The sequence below is a fragment of the Antedon bifida genome, chromosome 2, assembly GCF_963402885.1.
Source record: "Antedon bifida chromosome 2, ecAntBifi1.1, whole genome shotgun sequence".
NCBI lineage: Eukaryota > Metazoa > Echinodermata > Crinoidea > Comatulida > Antedonidae > Antedon > Antedon bifida.
In genome coordinates this window covers 7,508,034-7,526,711 of record NC_136227.1, presented here as the reverse complement: position 1 = coordinate 7,526,711, position 18,678 = coordinate 7,508,034, and the positions used below count along the sequence as shown (strand labels likewise).

The 18,678-nt window shown below is 35.1% G+C and overlaps 1 protein-coding gene across 1 annotated transcript in view; it reads left to right on the top strand.

Moving 5' to 3' along the window:
• The first annotated feature begins 2,072 nt into the window (after window positions 1-2,072).
• LOC144836048 (fibrocystin-L-like) overlaps window positions 2,073-18,678 on the top strand; it is a 47,382-nt gene continuing 30,776 nt past the window's right edge. Inside the window, exons 1-17 of the mRNA XM_078691220.1 lie at window positions 2,073-2,314; window positions 2,880-2,960; window positions 3,598-3,739; window positions 5,240-5,327; window positions 9,408-9,465; window positions 10,586-10,691; window positions 11,155-11,208; window positions 11,468-11,535; window positions 12,267-12,380; window positions 12,732-12,978; window positions 13,407-13,632; window positions 14,400-14,651; window positions 14,987-15,334; window positions 15,481-15,605; window positions 16,096-16,268; window positions 17,208-17,501; window positions 18,089-18,246. Coding sequence (XP_078547346.1) covers window positions 2,251-2,314; window positions 2,880-2,960; window positions 3,598-3,739; window positions 5,240-5,327; window positions 9,408-9,465; window positions 10,586-10,691; window positions 11,155-11,208; window positions 11,468-11,535; window positions 12,267-12,380; window positions 12,732-12,978; window positions 13,407-13,632; window positions 14,400-14,651; window positions 14,987-15,334; window positions 15,481-15,605; window positions 16,096-16,268; window positions 17,208-17,501; window positions 18,089-18,246 — 2,598 coding nt within the window. The 5' untranslated portion in view covers window positions 2,073-2,250. The remainder of the gene's footprint in view (window positions 2,315-2,879; window positions 2,961-3,597; window positions 3,740-5,239; window positions 5,328-9,407; window positions 9,466-10,585; window positions 10,692-11,154; window positions 11,209-11,467; window positions 11,536-12,266; window positions 12,381-12,731; window positions 12,979-13,406; window positions 13,633-14,399; window positions 14,652-14,986; window positions 15,335-15,480; window positions 15,606-16,095; window positions 16,269-17,207; window positions 17,502-18,088; window positions 18,247-18,678) is intronic.

The following is an 18,678-nucleotide window of genomic DNA, read 5'->3' as shown; positions in this document are numbered from 1 at the left end:
AAAGTGTTAGTCAATTTATTGATTTTCAATTATGTTTACCCCCGCTAATATTATTTCTTCATGTAAGGTATCGAGGCGTTTTCTACACTAAGAAATCCAATATCGTATAATATTAATTCGAGACTAGGCATATTATTTGTAATAACTCAATCGTCCAATACATGTTTATTTTGTTCTTGGTCGATTTTATCAATCAAGCGTATAACAACAAGAGAAAAGTTTCTAATTAAATATTTTATTGTGTTTTGATTGTATAAATTGTTCATTGTACACTCTTTATCAATTTGCCTGGAGAGTCAAAAGTTGAAAGATATTCAATATACTTAGTATAACCTAAAATATAGTTTCATGCTAGTATTAGCCTAAAATTGATAACAAGTTTAGGCTGTATTAAAACACTAAACGTTACCGACAATAATTTTGTTTAATAGCAAGTTTGTTCGATATCTTTAATTTCTTGTTGTTTTTTGCTTTCATTTGTATATTGTAGGCCTATGAATATCAAATGTAAATCAATCGACCAAATTTCATTTGTACCTAGTTGTAAAAATGACAATAAATACTATCGTATCGTATTAAATTTAATTCAGATTATATATCATATTTTTATTTTATTTTCATTAAATCTTATACGGTAATCCTAAACAGCATTATGCTGACAAACAAGGCGCCCTCATTATATAAAACAACCTATACAAAAATATACTTTACAACTATACAACAAGGCCATATAGGCCTACATGGCTGCAGTCGCGTCCTCAAGTTAGTGTTTACCGATCAACCGACCGACCGACCGACCAACCGACATAGTGGGCTGTAGAGTCACGTTGCACGCGACTAAAAATATACAATACGTACCGTAGTGATTTTTCTTTCGGCGTCAAATACTTTTTTAGAACAGACTTTATCACAGACAGACAATTATTTCTTGACACCGCATTTCTCAGTTTGGAGGGTAGCATATTCAGAGGTTGGTGCTCTGTAAATAAAACTGTTCCTGAAAGTTTCTGTTTTATGAAAAGGGACGAACATTTCCTCTCACTGGCACTTCGAGTACATCGATTTGAAATTCTATAATATAACTAAAAACTCATTTAGTTTATTATAGGCCTATAAATAATGTTAACGATTTCTACAGACATCTTGCATGTTCATGCATTCCATGTATACCCAACGTCACGTGCCCGATTAAGAGGTCATTTCAAAACATTCCAAAAAGTTCAAACGGTGCCAACGTTGGAGAATATTTTGTCAATCGCTCACCTGACGTTGTATCTGCACCTTCTGTGGCATCTTTTAAAAAGACTGAAGACACATTCCCCTGGAAAAAAAGGTCAATTTTATCAAGGGTCAGGGTATCAATGGTCAAGCTATCAAGGATCAGGATACCATGGGGTCAAGCTATCAAGGGTCAAGATACCAATGTTCAAGTTATCTAATTTCAAGTATTATAACTTACATATTATCTATAGGTCTTCAAGGGGGTTAAAGCGTCTATCCTACTATAGGACACAATGCAAGGACGTAAGAAGCGCAACGTAAGTAATTCGAACAATAAAAAACGATGGATTATTCGAACTGTCGCTTGCAATTGGTCAGCGTCCTTGCGTTTCGCTTACGTCCTTGTGTTACATCCCAAGTGAGAACCAAGATAAAGACTACACTATAGCATTTCTTCAGTTGATTTCAGACAAATCTATATAGTGGAAAATTAAAATATATATATTATTTGACAATTTTGACATTGGCTAGTATAACAATAAGCGTTTTCATGCTTGTATTTGGCGTAGAAACGTAAACAACTTGTGCAAATGAGAGAGGACCTTTTTTGCTATGGCATGTTTATTGTGTGGGTGTCAGAAGTTTGACTTTTACCCACTTACGGGAATAATTGCACGTTTCAATATTAAAATCCGGGTCGAAATCCGCCCTAAGCAACAGAATATTAATAAACATAAATTTTTTTTTATAAAGAAACAATAAAAGCAAGGGAATTTATCACCCGGTCATGCACATAAAGCGATCTTCTAAAAGCTATTCACCCGTTAACGGTCATGCGCACAATGTCTAAATCGGCAGATCAGCAGTTCCGCTTATAGACTGACTACTGGGATCGAAGAAAGCAGTCATTCCAATTTGTTTGACGGCATTTGTAGACTCAATCGTTACGCTGGCCGCAGAACTGCCTTTTATTTTTATTTTACGTGATTTTTGTTGAAATTATACTTGGAAAACAAGTGTCAATTGTCAATGCTGGGGGAGGGTATAACGACTATGTTGCGAGTCGCTATTATTTTCTTAACTGCCTATCTAGGTAAGTAGTTCTTTCATTACGTTACATATGCATTTTTATCGATTTTTACCACAGTGAATAAAAGATGTTCTTCACATTGTAATGATAATTATTATTAATATTTATTGCCAACATGTTTTTATCAACAACAAAAAATATTTAAATAAATCTGAAATTATCTATTAAGGCTATTATTATCAGATCACCAAACTTACAAATTTTGTTTATAATACTTTTAATACAGTGCATCTTCTTCTTAAAGATATTATTGTCCCTCTGAAAAAATAGTGTTCACAATTTTTGTTGTTGAATATGCCCTTTTATTGTCACATAATTGTTATTCACTTTGATAAAAAAATTGGATAGAAAAAAAAATTACCAGAAAATATAATTTAAGGCAAAAAAATAGTCTACCTATTTATTGTGTCTTTTCTGAAGTGAAAACATTATTTTTGTTATGCCTTTTTTTTCTACGGAAGTGAGTAACTTAATTTTAACTTTAGTGATATAAACTAGTAATTAATTACATAGGCCTATATTCTCCAGAAATGTATTTCTTCAGTGTTTTGTTCTCCTAATTGCATAGGGCTTGCTGTACGATTGTATGATATCACACCAAGACGTGGTAGCTTGGAAGGTGGCACGGAAATAACCATCAACGGGATTGGTAAGTAGGCCTACGGTTTGATTTCTAATTTACGAGAATACTGCGATGGATTATTCGAACTGTAATTGGTCAACTCGCTTGCGTTGCGTCTCGTCCTTTCGCTCTGCGTCTCTAGTGGAAACGGTTACTGAGCCAGGATTTGTCTGGAGGCCCGAGAAAACTCCAGGAGTTACGTTTGTTACACCCATTTTCACGATTTTTCTGGCCACCGGATCGGAATCCGGGCTCAATGTGAACGTATAGCTTAAGCGTGCGTAGGTCTATCTAAACCTGGATGCACAGGGATCCACATAAACAGGCAGCACCTAACTAGAATTCCATAAAGTCGTAAGTGCCGTAAGAACAATCTTGCGTGTCACAAGTGGGAACCAACGACGTAAAACATGCGGAGCCGTAGACGTATATTCAACACCGTTTTCTGCTTTGTAGGCCTAATACGTCGCAACAGTGATGATTCAACTTGTAAGAGGGGATGCGAAATTGATAGAAGGGTATTTTCTTACGTTTCATTATTGCGTTGCGGCGGGATTTTTTTTTTATTGAAAAACAAGCTTTTGGCTTTAATCTTAAATCCATCCCTACCCACATGGCATGAGAAGGTACAAATGACCAATTGACTTTCACTTAATTTTGGCAGGTTTCAGCGAGGACCCTTTCAATTTCGGGGAAGGAAATGAACACAAAGGCAATTTGGTGTACTTGAATTCGTCAACTAGTCTCGTGCAGTGTGACGTCATAGCGTACAAAACTACAACCACAAAAATTATATGTGAAACCAGGTAAGAGCTTTATGTAATTATGGCAGGTTACATTTACATAATAATCTTTCGTTTCCCGCCATGCGACTACTACAGCAGTTGGTCTCTGAGAAACATATTATGACCATGCACATTCTATCTGCCTAGTTTTGAATAGGCCTAATATTGGATGGAAATTAAGTCAGTAAGTGCAGATGAAATATGTACGTTGACACGGTAAACTCTAGGTTCCAGACCGTAATATTAGTAAAACGATAAATATTTTGGCACATTCTGCGTTTCATATGTATAATACTTTAGCTCACAAAATCTAAAACAAGAAATAAAATGATTGCAAAAACGCGTTGCACAGCTCCGCATCTAAAAAAAAATTATCTAAACAAATAAGTAAACTGTTTACGGTATTATTGCTGTTAGATGTATGGTTATTTATTACATTTGTAATGTATATTATGTAATAGTAAAATAGTTCAATAGTGAAATTAAATTGCAGACTATAAGTTTTAATTATATTATCACAACTGTATAAAACGAGAAGAACCCAAGGTAAATCACAGGGAAGTGTACAAATTAAACAATTTACTTTTTATCTTCACGGGGTAAAACGGCTTCGATCTCGTGTTAAAACATAGAAAATGCAATTAATTATTAATACCCACCATCAATCAGTATTGAACCTGGTCCTGCATGTTGTGACCACAGTGTGCACTATACAAACACATAAAACGTTGAGTATGGTAAAAGATTTAATAATATTTGCAAACCTTCAACTAAGGTGCTTGTACATCCCATTTGAGTGTTTTTTATGGAAAGTTTATCGTAGCTACCGCCAAAACAAACAAAGTGACCAGACAGTCACACGCGTATGGAATTTAAGAAATGTCTTTTAAATATTAGTAATTTCGATAAAAATACTTTGAAATAATTATGTTCTACCCTTATAAAGGAAGAAACACTGTATTATTAGAAAGCTTTCCATTGCGACGACCGACAGACCGACCGACGCTGCAACTTTAACTTCGATAGGCCTACGTTTCAGAATGTAACTCCAGACAAGTGATTGAAATACATTCCCATCTGATTTACAACCGGGTGTATCGGATTTAATTTGCGTATGAACGCAGGCCAAGTTCAACTTCAATTTAACTACGCCAGAGAAGAGACCGTGTGAACATACTGTAGCACAAAGTGGCAACCGAATACTTACGTACTTACGTGTGTTTAAATCAATCTTCCTTGGTGAAAATAGCACGCACTGTAAGATTGTAAGCCTTAACTCTCAAAGTGACTTAAGCTCTGTCTACACTATCAAACTTTATGTGACAAAAAAATGTGATGTGCCCATATATGGACATGATGATGTCATATCACTACCATATTTGGGGATATCACTACTATATTCAAACATCATACTTTGTTTGTCAAAATAGTTTGACAGTTTCTTTACAGAATAAAAAAGGGGATTCAAACCTTTTCTATTAGGCCTAGGCCTACTATTTTTGTATTTTCATTTCTTTTAAGGCCTGCCATCCCTGGAGATTATACGATATACGTCCTCGTCGATGGAGCTGAAGGATACCAGTGTAACTATGGCTCTTGCAAATTTCAGGTAGACCTAATCTTTTTATATTCTGATTGTCGAGACATATTCCTGGTTACTCCAAAACTAAAATCTTGAGGTGAATTGGAAAGGATTGGAAAACCTGTATATATAGATAAGTTAAAAACAGTTGATGTTCTATAGCGTCGACTGATTATTAGTAAAAAGATAACACATGGCGTTTCATACGTATGATACTTTTGAACTGGAACAAACATTACGCACTGAACATAAAAAAGACACGTCACAATACATAAAATCAAATGTAAAAACGAGCAGTAACAGATAGGCGGAAAACTTGTCCCTCGTAGGCTAACAATCGGTATCCTGAGCGGCTTTCCGCTCAATCCACTCCGCGTTTTGTGTAAATGGTCATATAATAAGAAATAACATAGATTCTATACTTTTATTTTCCGTTTACCGCTCACGGTTACCGCTAGTCTGTGTACATTGGCCTTAAGAACTCGTCTTATTATCACGTGTGAGATGGAAACAAGAGTAAACTCTATAAAGGGGACACCTTTGAGACCCAACTAAATAGCCTAACCTCTCACTGTTGTTAAACTTCCGGGAATCGATGGGGCAAGACTGTTTTAAACATAGGCCTAATAATTATTATTTTTTATTCAAAAGCAGTGAGAGCTTCTAAAATTTCGTTTCTGAGTCAAAACTTGTATATAACAAATAATAATACGAATGGTGACAATGCAACTATTTTTGTTCACTTTGAAAGGAATTAAAAAATGAGGTTACGAAATATTTTTAGTTGACTACCCGAATGATTCGTGAACCGAAAAAAATAAAAATATTTTCGGGTTTCTGACGTTTAGTGGTAGTTGTAGTTTTTTATTTTCCATTGTAGGCATACGTTAACCATTCGTGAACTATTAGGCCGATCCACAATTAAAACAAAAACAATATTTTCGGGTTTCTGACGTTTAGTGTGGTAGTTTTTTATTTTCCAGTGTAGGCATACGTTAACCATTCGTGAACTATTAGGCCGATCCACAATTAAAACAAAAAAAATATTTTCGGGTTTCTGACGTTTAGTGGTAGATTTTTATTTTCCAGTTGGATATACAGTACGTTTACCCTGTTGAATAATCTCATAATATAATACTTAACCACTGCAATGTTTTCAGTTGCTAAGCTACCATGACGTCATTTGACAACTCTTGATTAGTCGTATTTGTGCAGACGCGGTTGAGCTAAAGTCTGGAAAAATTTCTTTCAAAAACCACACAATTGATTAACAACCTCGACCGAAGCCATTGTCTTGAATTTTGACAGTTAAGTGCATGCATTCAATTGATATTCAATTAATATATATTTATTCATAGAATTGTGTATCTATAATACCATGGCAACGAATTTAATAAATAATAAATATAGGCCGGTATATAATACGATTGCACAAACAATAATGGAGGGATTGTGTTTTTACCAAGTTTTTTTTCTGATTATTGAAACACTTTGGATTATGTGACAATAATCTCTTTGGACGCCGGTCGATTTCTGAAATCGGAAATGACAAGCGACAGTTCGAATAATCCATCGCTTGTGATTGGTCAAATCACTTGCGTTGCGTTACATCCTCGTGTTGCGTCTCTAGTGGGAACCAAGTATTAGCGATGGACTATTCGAACTTTTGTCGTGGTCAACTAGATTGAATTGCGTCTCTACGTCCTTGCGTTGCGTCCTAGTGGGAACCAGGCGTTAAGCATGCTTAATCTTGTTCTTCTCCACATAAGCGTGGTTCCCACTAGCGACTAAACGTAACGCAACGCAGCGACGTTTTGACGCAAAGTGCTGTATTGCGTAATCACAAGTGAGAACCGACGACGCAACAATGCTGCAAATATCGCAGATTTGATTTTCATACGTTGCGTAGTTTGCGTTACGTTCCGTCGCTAGTAGGAACCACGTTTAAAGACGTAACGTAAAGATGTACTTAGCGCAACATAGATATTAATATTGTCATGCAGATCCAGGTTGTATTAATTTTTTTTGAAAGGTATCAATATAATACACTGTAAGCGCAACGCAATAAAATTGACCAACACGCCGATAGCTCAATTCAGATGATCACGCAATAAGCGTCACCAGTGATTGGTTTTAGCGTGGTTTCCACTAGAACGCAACGCAGAAGCGTATTGACGCAATTGCGTACTCACAATAGTCCAAGAGCATTAGAATTTTACCCGGACATTTCTGGTAACGCTAATTTTTTCAGGAAAAGTGGGAACCGACGACATAATAGTGCTGCAAACATCGCAGGTTTGATTTCAAGCAGGCGGGGGCAAACACAATTATTAGAAGGGCATTTGCTTACGTTGCGTAGATTGCGTTACGTTGCGTCGCTAGTCGGAACCACGCTTTAATTTGCTTGTATTACTGTACGTTTTCCGTTACGTTTTAATCCGATCTTTTGTCGTTCAACGACAAAAATATGTCTGGATGGTTGGAACCACATAGTATCAGAGTTCATCTGCATATCAAACAAAACCAAATTCACTCCCTATATAGAAGAATTTTATACATTATTTGCGCTTTAGAGTTATTTTCTATTTTTAAATTTCTAAAGCCTTTATTTAACGTATACTAATGAAGGTTATATAATAAAATGACCTTGTTTTGACAACCTCCCTGGAAATTATGAATTAGTAGTTCGACACACTTGTTTTTGACTCAGGTTTGAAATCGATAATCTGCCTTATCTTTTGTTTGTCTCATCGTTTGGTTGGTCAACTGGAATGACTCTTTCCATTAAATATTGTTACAATGATTATTTTAGGAAATTTCCTGTTGTGGATTAACAGTTGTCATAGAAAACAGAAAACAACCACAAAACAAATCATATGTTTGTTTCAATGCCATAGTTACAAATATTTATAATTTATTGCTTTTTTATGATAATATTTTGCATTGTTCTATATGCCATAGTTACAAACACAAGTAAGCATTAATTATTGTGATTATATTTGTTTTGTATTATATTTTTATGGTAACACAATGACAATTAGGCCTTTATTTAAACAAATGATCTACAATAATAATATTGGTATGGGCCTAGCATAGAAAAGTAGCAGATATTGTTTAAAAATCAATGACAGTAATGGGAAATTCTGAACGTAAACTGTTTATATAAAAATTGAATACCATACCCTAATTACTGATATTGCAATATTATTGGTTGAATTATTGTTGTGTTTTTTATGTTACACACCAAGGATAGACTTGTTTCCCCGTTGGGTCCTTCTAGTGGTGGGCAATGTTCAGTACACTAGATGATCCGCTTTTTAAAAGTGTACTGGTTCTTTAACGTGCACATGGGACCAACGGCTTAACGTCTTATCCGAAAGACGGCGCGTTATAATGTACATGTATTCCAACCCGCAAGTTGGCATGGAAGAGAACTGCGATTCGATTCGAACCGTGCACCAAAGATTCAGCGCACACCACAGTGACTTAGACTACCACACCATTTTAGCCGACTGCGCTATACCGCTCGCGATATTTCTTTTCGTACATCATATTTGGGGACCGTCACAAAATAAACATGAATATTCATTACTCATATCCATTAGTTGTGACGTAAGAATTGATCTAACTACAATTCACTAATGCCGAAACGCTTTTTTTGTCGATGTATGGGGTTCGAATCCCATGAGCAACTTCGTTTTTCTTTGTGGGGAGAGAAAGATAATCTAAATGGTTAGCTTAAGTTATATTTAGAAAGTAATTCGGATATCTTTCACAGAGTCCCCAACTTATGTACCAACAAAAATTGCATGACTGCTCTCTGAATACATTTAATTAGCCTACTTCATAATGAGTTACAGATGTCCAATTTTGATTGTGTGGGTGTGGAGAGATATTGTTAATTTATTAATTAATATTCATTTCAGTATTTAATTTATAAAAGATAAGAGGGCGAGATCTGTAATTAGTGGGAAACGTACAAACAATATAGAATTATTCCTAATTTGAGAAAATCCCATTAGAGGACATATACCCGTGAAATAAACGATATTTTGATATTGAAGGCTCTACTCAATATAATATTACTCTCTCTGTTTAATTTTTTAGTATCGTGATGACAAAACACCAAAAATATCGAAAGTCTACCCAAGAGCAGGCACTCCAGGTACGTACGTCAATCAGATCATCAAATTTAGTTTCATAGGCCATGTTTCCGCAGCCAAAAATGAACCGATATTTTATTATCCGATAAAAAAAATCATCGTTATGGCTGCGGAAACACGGCCGCCATAATAGTCGGATCATGAGACAAAGGTTTGTCTATGATTGGTTGGATATAGAGACCTTCGTCGAAGCAAATCGATTAAATGAGTGTACTGTATAAGCTTGGTTCCCACTAGAACGTAACGCAAGGACGTAAACGCAACGCAAGCGTTTTAACCAATGACAAGCGAAGTTATAGACAGTTAGCAATCACAAGCGAATAAGCCATCGCTTTTGATTGGTCAATTCACTTGCGTTGCGTTACGTCCTTGCGTTGCGTCGCTAGTGGGAACCACGCTTTACTGAAACGTTGGTTTAAAGGCAATTTTGGCGTTTCATATACGACATGTCAAGTCAAGCGTGACGACGTTTTGTTTATATAATTTTTCGGGCGGCGTGTTTAAAAGAACGAGCACATGATGATGCCTAGGCCTAGCCTAAGCCTATAATTAAAAGATACTAGGGCCTAGATATTGATCCCAGATACCATGTAGGCCTAACGAAATATGTAGATGTTGTTTCAGGCGATACTAGGCCCTAGCTAGCCCTTAGAGCTGCAAGAGCAGCACTGAAAAATTCAAGTCAACATTCAACAACAACAGCAACACGCCACTCACTTCACTACAGTAGCACTAGTAGCCTAGGCTAGGCCTAGATAGAAGAGAGTAAGACATACTACTAGGCCTATGCCTAGACTACTCTTTTTAGTTATTTAGTACCACTAGGTAGTACTAGGTTAACTAGCTAGGGCTAGCCTAGATAGTAGTATTAGTTTACTAGCCTAGCTTCTAGAACTAGCCCTACTATACATACACTCTCCGGTTAGTTTGGTGCGATGTTATATGCCATGCACTCCGGCCACAATTCAATTTGGCTTTCCTTGAGTTTTCCTTCCTATTTGACCTGATCACCACTCATCTTAGATTAAATTAGGCCTGACCTACAGTAGGTTAGTACTAGTAGTTTTTCATTTGAAAAAGTATATTTAAGTTGCATTCATGATGGATTTATTATAATTACAGATAGTCCAGTGAGGGTTGATGGATACATTGTATCCGACGTGGTTACTGACGTCCAAACACAATCAGAAGAGTATGAAGAATCAAACACAAATATTGAGCTCAAAAGGTTAGTAAACTTTATTGTAAAGCCCTGTTTACACTATCAAACTTATGGGACGAAAAAATGTGATGTGTCCATATATGGACATGATGATGCCATATCACTACCATATTTGAGCACATCACACTTTTTTGTCAATCTAGTTTGATAGTGTAGAAAAAAAAAATTTATAATTACTTGCAAAAAAACCAAAAAAAAACTTGGGAAATGGTGATTAGAGAAGCTTTTCGGACTTTAACATTTAGTATTCCTTACGTTGAGTAAAGGATTCCAAATCAAATATGTCAAGTTACTTATATTAAAAGCTGTTTGCACTATCAAACTTTATATGAAAAAAACAATGTGATGTGGCCATATGGACATGTGATGTCATCACTACCATATTATAAGCATTTCACTACCATATTTGGTTACATCACACAGAGAGCTTAAAATGTGAATAATGTCACTTTATTGTTTTTTTTTCCAGAGTGTTCATGGATGCTAGTATTTGTGACCTTATTAATCAGACCTCCGGTACCGTGTAAGCATTATATTTTTATTAATACATTTAATGTTTTTTTTTTTTTTAAAAAGTATATATGTATTGCCTGATGTAAAAGTGCAATTCACATCTCTATACTTAAAGCCCGTCTACACTATCAAAATGTGATGTGTCCATATATGGACATGAGGTTGCAATATCACTACCATATTAGGGCATATCACTACCATATTTGGGCACATCAAACTTTTTTAGTCAAAACTAAAGCTTAATATTTAAAAATATAATGTTGTTGCAGATATGGAATTGACAAAGCATCAAATGGCTGGGGAAGCTTCTACTGTAAACCAAACAGTACTGTAGTTGGTAAGTATATATTTTTTTATCCAATAATAATATTTAACGTAATAAAAACAAATAAGATCTTGTTGTTACTAAAATTATGACTTAAAGCACAGCCATGGTTAAATGTACATAAAAATCAAATATGTGTAACAGAAATCGCAATCAAAAAAAAAAAAAATTTCCCTTAAAATGGTTAATTGGTATAATTCTGCTATGAAAAGCAGGCTTTTTTCAGTAGTTAGGTAGTTTAAACCCCAATGTAACCATATCTGGTGACTTCCTAGAAATTGAAAAAATGAATAAAAACACCAGAAATGTAAAATTCAATGTATATTACCTTTTTACCACACCGTTTATTTTTCATAATATTTGAAAAATGCCTCCCTATTCACAACCTCCCACTACAAGAATAGGATTTTACTGTGTATGTGAACTGAAAAGAAAATGCTTATTTTCAACACAATATCTGTAACACAAATAAAATCCACAAAATTATGAAACATAGGGAAAACTATAGATCGATAATTATTGGAATGTATGATCGATAGAAATTTTTTACCTGCACTTGGCCTTTTAATTAAAGGTTATTGTTTATTTATGTTTATTGATTTTCTTTGTGTGTGTTGCACATAATGTTTTATATTTTTAGTATGTACATACAATGCTTTCAGCTTTTGCTGCGTTTTGTATTATATTTTTATACCGAAATAAATAAATAATTTATTATTATGTTTTTGTATTGTAACTTGCAGATTCCAAGAAGACCTCCTTCTTAGTGACTTCAGAATATGGACATTCTTACACGTACAAGGACGCCCTCACCGTTAGTTACACCGGAGATATTTATTTGTTTCAATTACACACTGGTAAGTTTAGATACTAAGTATGTTCTTAAATGTCATTAAATTGTATTTGACTTACGGTAATCACACCTTTCCATTGTTGTGTCCTCTCTTTAGAACTAAACTCAAACTTTCACCAACTTTTAATTCATTTGAAATTAATTTAAAAATTAATTTATTTAGCAAATTTAAGGATCAAGGGTCAGCGATCTTTTTTTTTTTTGATTAGCACTATATGAATGTTAAAACCTGCATTGATTGTCTCCCCCCACCAACACAATCAGAATTTTTTTTTCAAATTAAATTGGTAGTCGTCGTCTCATTTAAACATCATCATTTTTATTGTCATAAAATGATAATTTTCTCATTTTCTAGATGTTACCAGCGTATCGCCGAACACTGGGAGCCTAGCGGGCGGTACAATACTCACGATAGAGGGAAATTATTTCGGGGGAAATATTGAACAAGTTGATGTCAAAGTTGGAGGCATAGCTTGTGAAGTACTGGAAGTAACAGACACTGTAATCAAATGTAGAACTGGGCCGCAGCCTGCTAACCAGACAACATATCCTGGAAATAGAGGAATGTTCAGAGAAGTCTGGAATAAAACTAACGTACATGCGTACGTCTTTTTTCCATCTTTTTTTTATGTTTCAGTGTGGCTCATCTTAACTTTGTGACTTTATTTCAGTAAAGTTTCCCAGTTTGAAGCGCAAAAAATGAAAATACACTATTTTTAGAGTTTTTGCTAATTGTTTTAGGTGTTTCTTATCTGTTTCTTATATATTTATAAATTGACATACTTATTTGAGTAACGTTTCTCAGCTTGAGGCGCAAAAAATGAATATATATATTACACTATTTTTGGCCTTTTTGCTAATTGTTTAACATTTATATTTTATATTATAAATTTACACAAAAGAAAAGAACAAATTCTAAACTTTCTGTTGATATACTGAAAATGAATTAAATTTAAATATGATAAAAAAATCTGCCCCATTTTAAAGATTTATTGAAGTAAATGATTAACCATATTATCTTATGTTACAGGGATTTCTCAAATGCAAATTTCAGCACTACAGCAAGCGACTATTTCAGTGAGATCATTGACGAGTTCAGTTCTCCTGAAGTACCTTCGTTTGGCGAGACGGATTATTATTATACCCGTTACACAGGTTACTTTGTTGCCCCTTACACCGGCGAGTTTAGATTGTTAGTTGACGGTGATGACCAATCCCAGCTGCTTTTCAGCATGTCGGAAAACCCAGACAACTTGGTAAAGAATATATACTTTTTAATTTAATTTTAAGCTCTGTCTATCTATCAAACTTGTGACAAAAAAATGTGCCCATATTATATGGAAATGATGATGTCATATCACTACCATATTTGGGAATATCACTACCAAATTTGAGAATATCACTACCATATTTGGGCACATCACACTTTTTTTTGTCAAACTAGTTTGATAGAGTAGACAGAGCTTTTATACTACTATTGAATATTTCCACCTAATTTTGGAGGCAACCAAAACTTATACCTTAGGATTTTTTGGGGATTCTTTTCTACGAGTATGTGTGCAATAATAGTACAAATAATTTCATGATGTGAAATATGAAAGGTTATATTTTCATGAGGCAAAGCCAAGTGAAAATAAAAAAAATCTTCTACCAAATTAAATTATTTATTTCATTGCGTGAAAATAAAACATTCATTAAAATTAAAATCTGATGTCTGTTGTTGCAATATTGTAATCTTGCCTGTTAATAGATGTCTTTAGTATTTCAGTTTTTGTAAAAAGCATGCCGCGTGACCCACAATCGTCCAATCAAATTACAGGAATTTATTTAAGTGCATTTATTTATAAACATGCATGTAATGGCTTCGCTGTTGCTGAAAGACTTCCCACTTTTGGTTCAATTAAAATTAATTTAAAAACTTATTTATTTATAGCAAATTTCAGGATACAATGTACCTTTGATGGTTTTTAATTGACGCTACTGTATATACATGTTTGATTATTGTTATTTGTTTTTAATTTAGACCAAGATAGCTTATGTTTCTGGTTGGTCCTCCAACTACTATAAGTATCCAGAACAAATCTCAGAACTGCTAAATCTGGTTGGTGGAAACCGTTATTATGTGAAAGCCATTCAGAGGGAAGGAGGTGGAGGAGATCATTTACGTGTCGGCTTGCTTATGTACAATCTTCCATATAACCATTCGGATCTTGGTGGCGCTTCAGATGAGAAACAAGTTATTGATATTAGCTCTGTTGTACAGCCAGAAGTGCAGGTGAGTACATATTTTACAACAAGCAAAACAAAGTTTAAGTTTAGGCAAGGAGTTTTAGTATCAGCAAAAAAAATAATATAATTGTGTAAATAATTTGTATTGGTTCAGCTTTGGCACATTTCCAACCCACGTAAAGTGCTTTTCAAACCTGCTCCAGCTCCAACATACACTGGAGCGGCAAATCAAATCACATCTCAAGGTTTCGTCTTCACAACACCTGCTGCTCAGCTAGTTTGATAGTCTAGACTAGGCTTTTTTTTATTTGTACCAAACATATGCTAGATCACATTAAGCCCATCCAAAATCGAATGCGTTTTCTTATATTTTTTCATCAGGCAATAAAGTTTGACGTGGGAAATTCCACCGCCATCAATAATTTTGTATTGACCCTTGATGGTGTTGACAGTGATGCTCTATCCAGTTCATCGTCTGCAGAAGATGTTCGAAATGCTATCTTGAAAATGGCTGCTGTCAAGTGTACCCGGACTGAAGGTGGCAATACATATTACGCAGTAGACTACGAAGAAACTCCTGCATACCATACCGGCGACCTTGTAAGAGATACAGAGCCGTATTGTGGCCATGTTTCTCTGAGGTCTCCTGGCTACGTGTTCCGTGAGGGAAGGAATGAAGATCCCAGTGGTGAAGACCTAGAGCCCTTCCGTGTTGATGCATATCCATGGGTAAGAGACAGTACAAAATGCTATATTAGAGGCCCTTCTGTCACCGAAGGCATGCTTTTTCAACAATATATCCAGAACACACAAATAATAAATTAGATAAAAACAATTTACAGTTTAAAATAATTTATTAAATGACTTTTTTTTAGATTTGTTTCGCATATAAGGGTGGAATTTCAAACAAAATACGCTTCAGAGTTAATTGGGACTATGATGGAAGCAGAAGAAGTGACAATAGGGATTATTATATTGATGGCATCAGCAGCACTACCAGGTAGGAAAAGATCATATCATTTAACTTCAAAGAGATAATTATTAAGCTAATTTGATTTGAAAATTTGTTATTGCACTTACAGTGCGTGGATTTGGGTGGGGGTTAAATATGCTTTAGCCCCACCTAAAATTTAACAGCCATATCTTCTTACCTCTTAAAAAAAAATAGAATACTGACTACACATTTAACAAAAAACAACACCGTTGACTCTGTGTCACAACACATGCATCTCTAACATATGCAAAAAATGTTACATCACTGTGTTTACCAGCAGAAAAAGTACAATCGTATTGCTGTTTGCTATGCAAGCAATACATGGGAGTTTCCAGGCCATTTTAATCTGAATTTGATGTGCGAGTATACCATTTACAATTATCTAGGGGTGTCATTTATCTAAATTCAGCCCCCTACACTATTTAAAAATCCTGGATCCTCCTCTGATCATTTCATAGGAGCTGGTTATTTACCCATTCTTTATTGTTTAAAATAGCTGGCAGCATACATGTATTCAAGTAGTGGAGTATATCAATAACGATGGGTGGATTGGAAACTCAGCCACAGAGGGAACACATTTTGAAATTGAAAGGATAACATTATATAAAGAAGATGGTGCAGATGAATTCTACATTGATATGTTTGAAATAGCAAAACGAGAAGTGAGATGTAAGTATAGAGTTGGTGCACCAAGTATCTAGTTCTGAAAAGAACTGTTGAGTTTCTCAACGTTTCAATCAATATACTCAGAAGTGAGAGAGAATTCAGAAAGTCCAGGAAACTTGGAATATAAGTGGGACTGTAGGGTGGGACTGGTGTGAAAGGTAATCACAATAGCAAGTTCACAGGGATTGAAACTAGCTATAAAACAGCATTGTTTCTCATGAACAATGGTGAATAGAAACTAGCTATAAAACAGCATTGTTTCCGAGAGTTCATAGAGTTATTATATTACTGAGAGTAAACTACAACACAACCACCTCAAAACAAGTCGTCACAGAAAGGGATCATTGAATATGGCTGCATATATCATCATATATGCTAGTTACTACCACTACTTGGGTTCAGTCTGTAGACAACATCAAAGAGACTTCTTTATAGCAATTTCTATGAATAAAGAAATATACATAATAATATAAAAGTAATTCTATTGACAAGGGATTAAAGTTATCTGAAAGCTTGGCACTTTCTTTCTGGTTGTTTTACTTTACCATTTTGGGTCCAGACTGATACCCACAGCGTTGTCATTTGTTCAGTGCTTACTTCATTTGTATCTCCATTGAGATCCAGCCACTGATACCCATAACATTGTCATTTGTGCAGTGCTTATTATATTTGCATCTCCATTGTGATCCAGCCAGATACCCACAGCATTGTCATTTTTTCAGTGCTTATTATATTTTTATCTCATTGAGATGCAGCCACAGATACCCACAGCATTGTCATTTTTTCAGTGCTTATTTTATTTGTATCTCATTGAATTCCAGACACTGATATCCGCAGCTACTGTATGTCATTTTTTCAGTAATTTTCCTTTGGATTATTAATAAACAAAAAAAATAATAATAATAATAAAAAAAAATTTATTTTGGAATTTGTGTTTTTCAGATGATCGATCAGAAGAACCCGCAAGACCAAATGACAACTTGATCACAAACGTGACAGTGGAGAAATCTCCTAGTGAGTTCAGAGTTCAGTTCTATTCAGCCGACTGTGGAACTGACTATCCTCTGCTAGGGATAAAGGATGCCACAGTAGATCAAGGGTCTACAAGCGGCAGCTCTGTGACTTTCAGTGACTCCTCATGGCCTGCCAGTGAAACGATTACTATTGAAAGAGTTACTGCAGCCTCTCCACCGGTTACTGGAAATTTTAAGATTTCTTGGAAAGGAAAAGTAACAGGTAAATACGTTTTCATCAGCCTTAATTATTTGAAGATATTAAGGTGTAAAAATGTAATTATATACTATATTTGTAATAAAATTGTGGCTGGCATCAGCTGTGTGATATACTTGATAAGCCCTGAAAAAAAAGCTCAGTGACACATTTATGGAGAGGTCCCAACTGGGTGATATACTTTTAAAAATACATTCAAACATAATAAAATGGGTAGGCCAGGCATTTTTTATGGCCATGTACATTGTGTATTTTGTTAATAACAAAAGGTGAAAAATGACACACCAATGGCGCAATTGATCTTTCATTAAGTTTGCAGAATTTGCCAGTAGTATTATAGCTTAATGTATGTACTATTGGGATGTTTTGGTATATCCAAAATAATCGATAAAAATTGCATATTTAACAGATTGTTCAGAAATATGGAGGTCTGTTTATGCAAGATGTCATTGTTCCCAAAGACACCTTGACCCGGCTAGGCCCGCTTGACCCGGCTTGGCCATATAATAATGTTATGTTATTCTTTATTGACAAATTAAATCATTTTGTTTCAGTGAGAAGCCAAATCTAACAATGTTTTACTTTTGCTTCAGGCGTTATCGATATGGAAACCACTGCAAGTCAAATGAAAAGAATTCTAGAGGATGCACTTGATACTGGAACACTAAATGTAGAAAAGTCTGGAGACTGCCTGGGATATAGCTGGACTGTTGAATGGCTTCAGCTTGGCGGTAATCATCCAGCTATGGAGGTAAATGTTTTTATAAAACTAGGCTAAAGCCGATTTTCCACTAGGCGCATTCAACGTTTCGCATAAAAAATAGTGCTACCCTTTGCAATACAAGAGCGAGCAGCTGCGATTTTCATGTTCATTGCGTGTCTGCTGAGTTTTTCGATTCGCATGAGTGCTCATGAACGCATCATAGCTCATTCCCTGAGCTCTGATTGGTTGCACTTGCATGCACATAGTATGACCTATTGAAAGATTTTAGAATTAACTTAACAGAACTGAAAGGACCCAGTGTGTGTGCGAATTTATGTCGACATGGGGTTGGTTGCAACTAGTTGTGGTTACTCCTACTTTGCAGACGATGTGATTCACAAATTTGAAATTAAAAATGTGTGCACAAGCATGATCTCAACATATTTTTATTGTTACTTATGATAAATAGTTTCGGCTGGA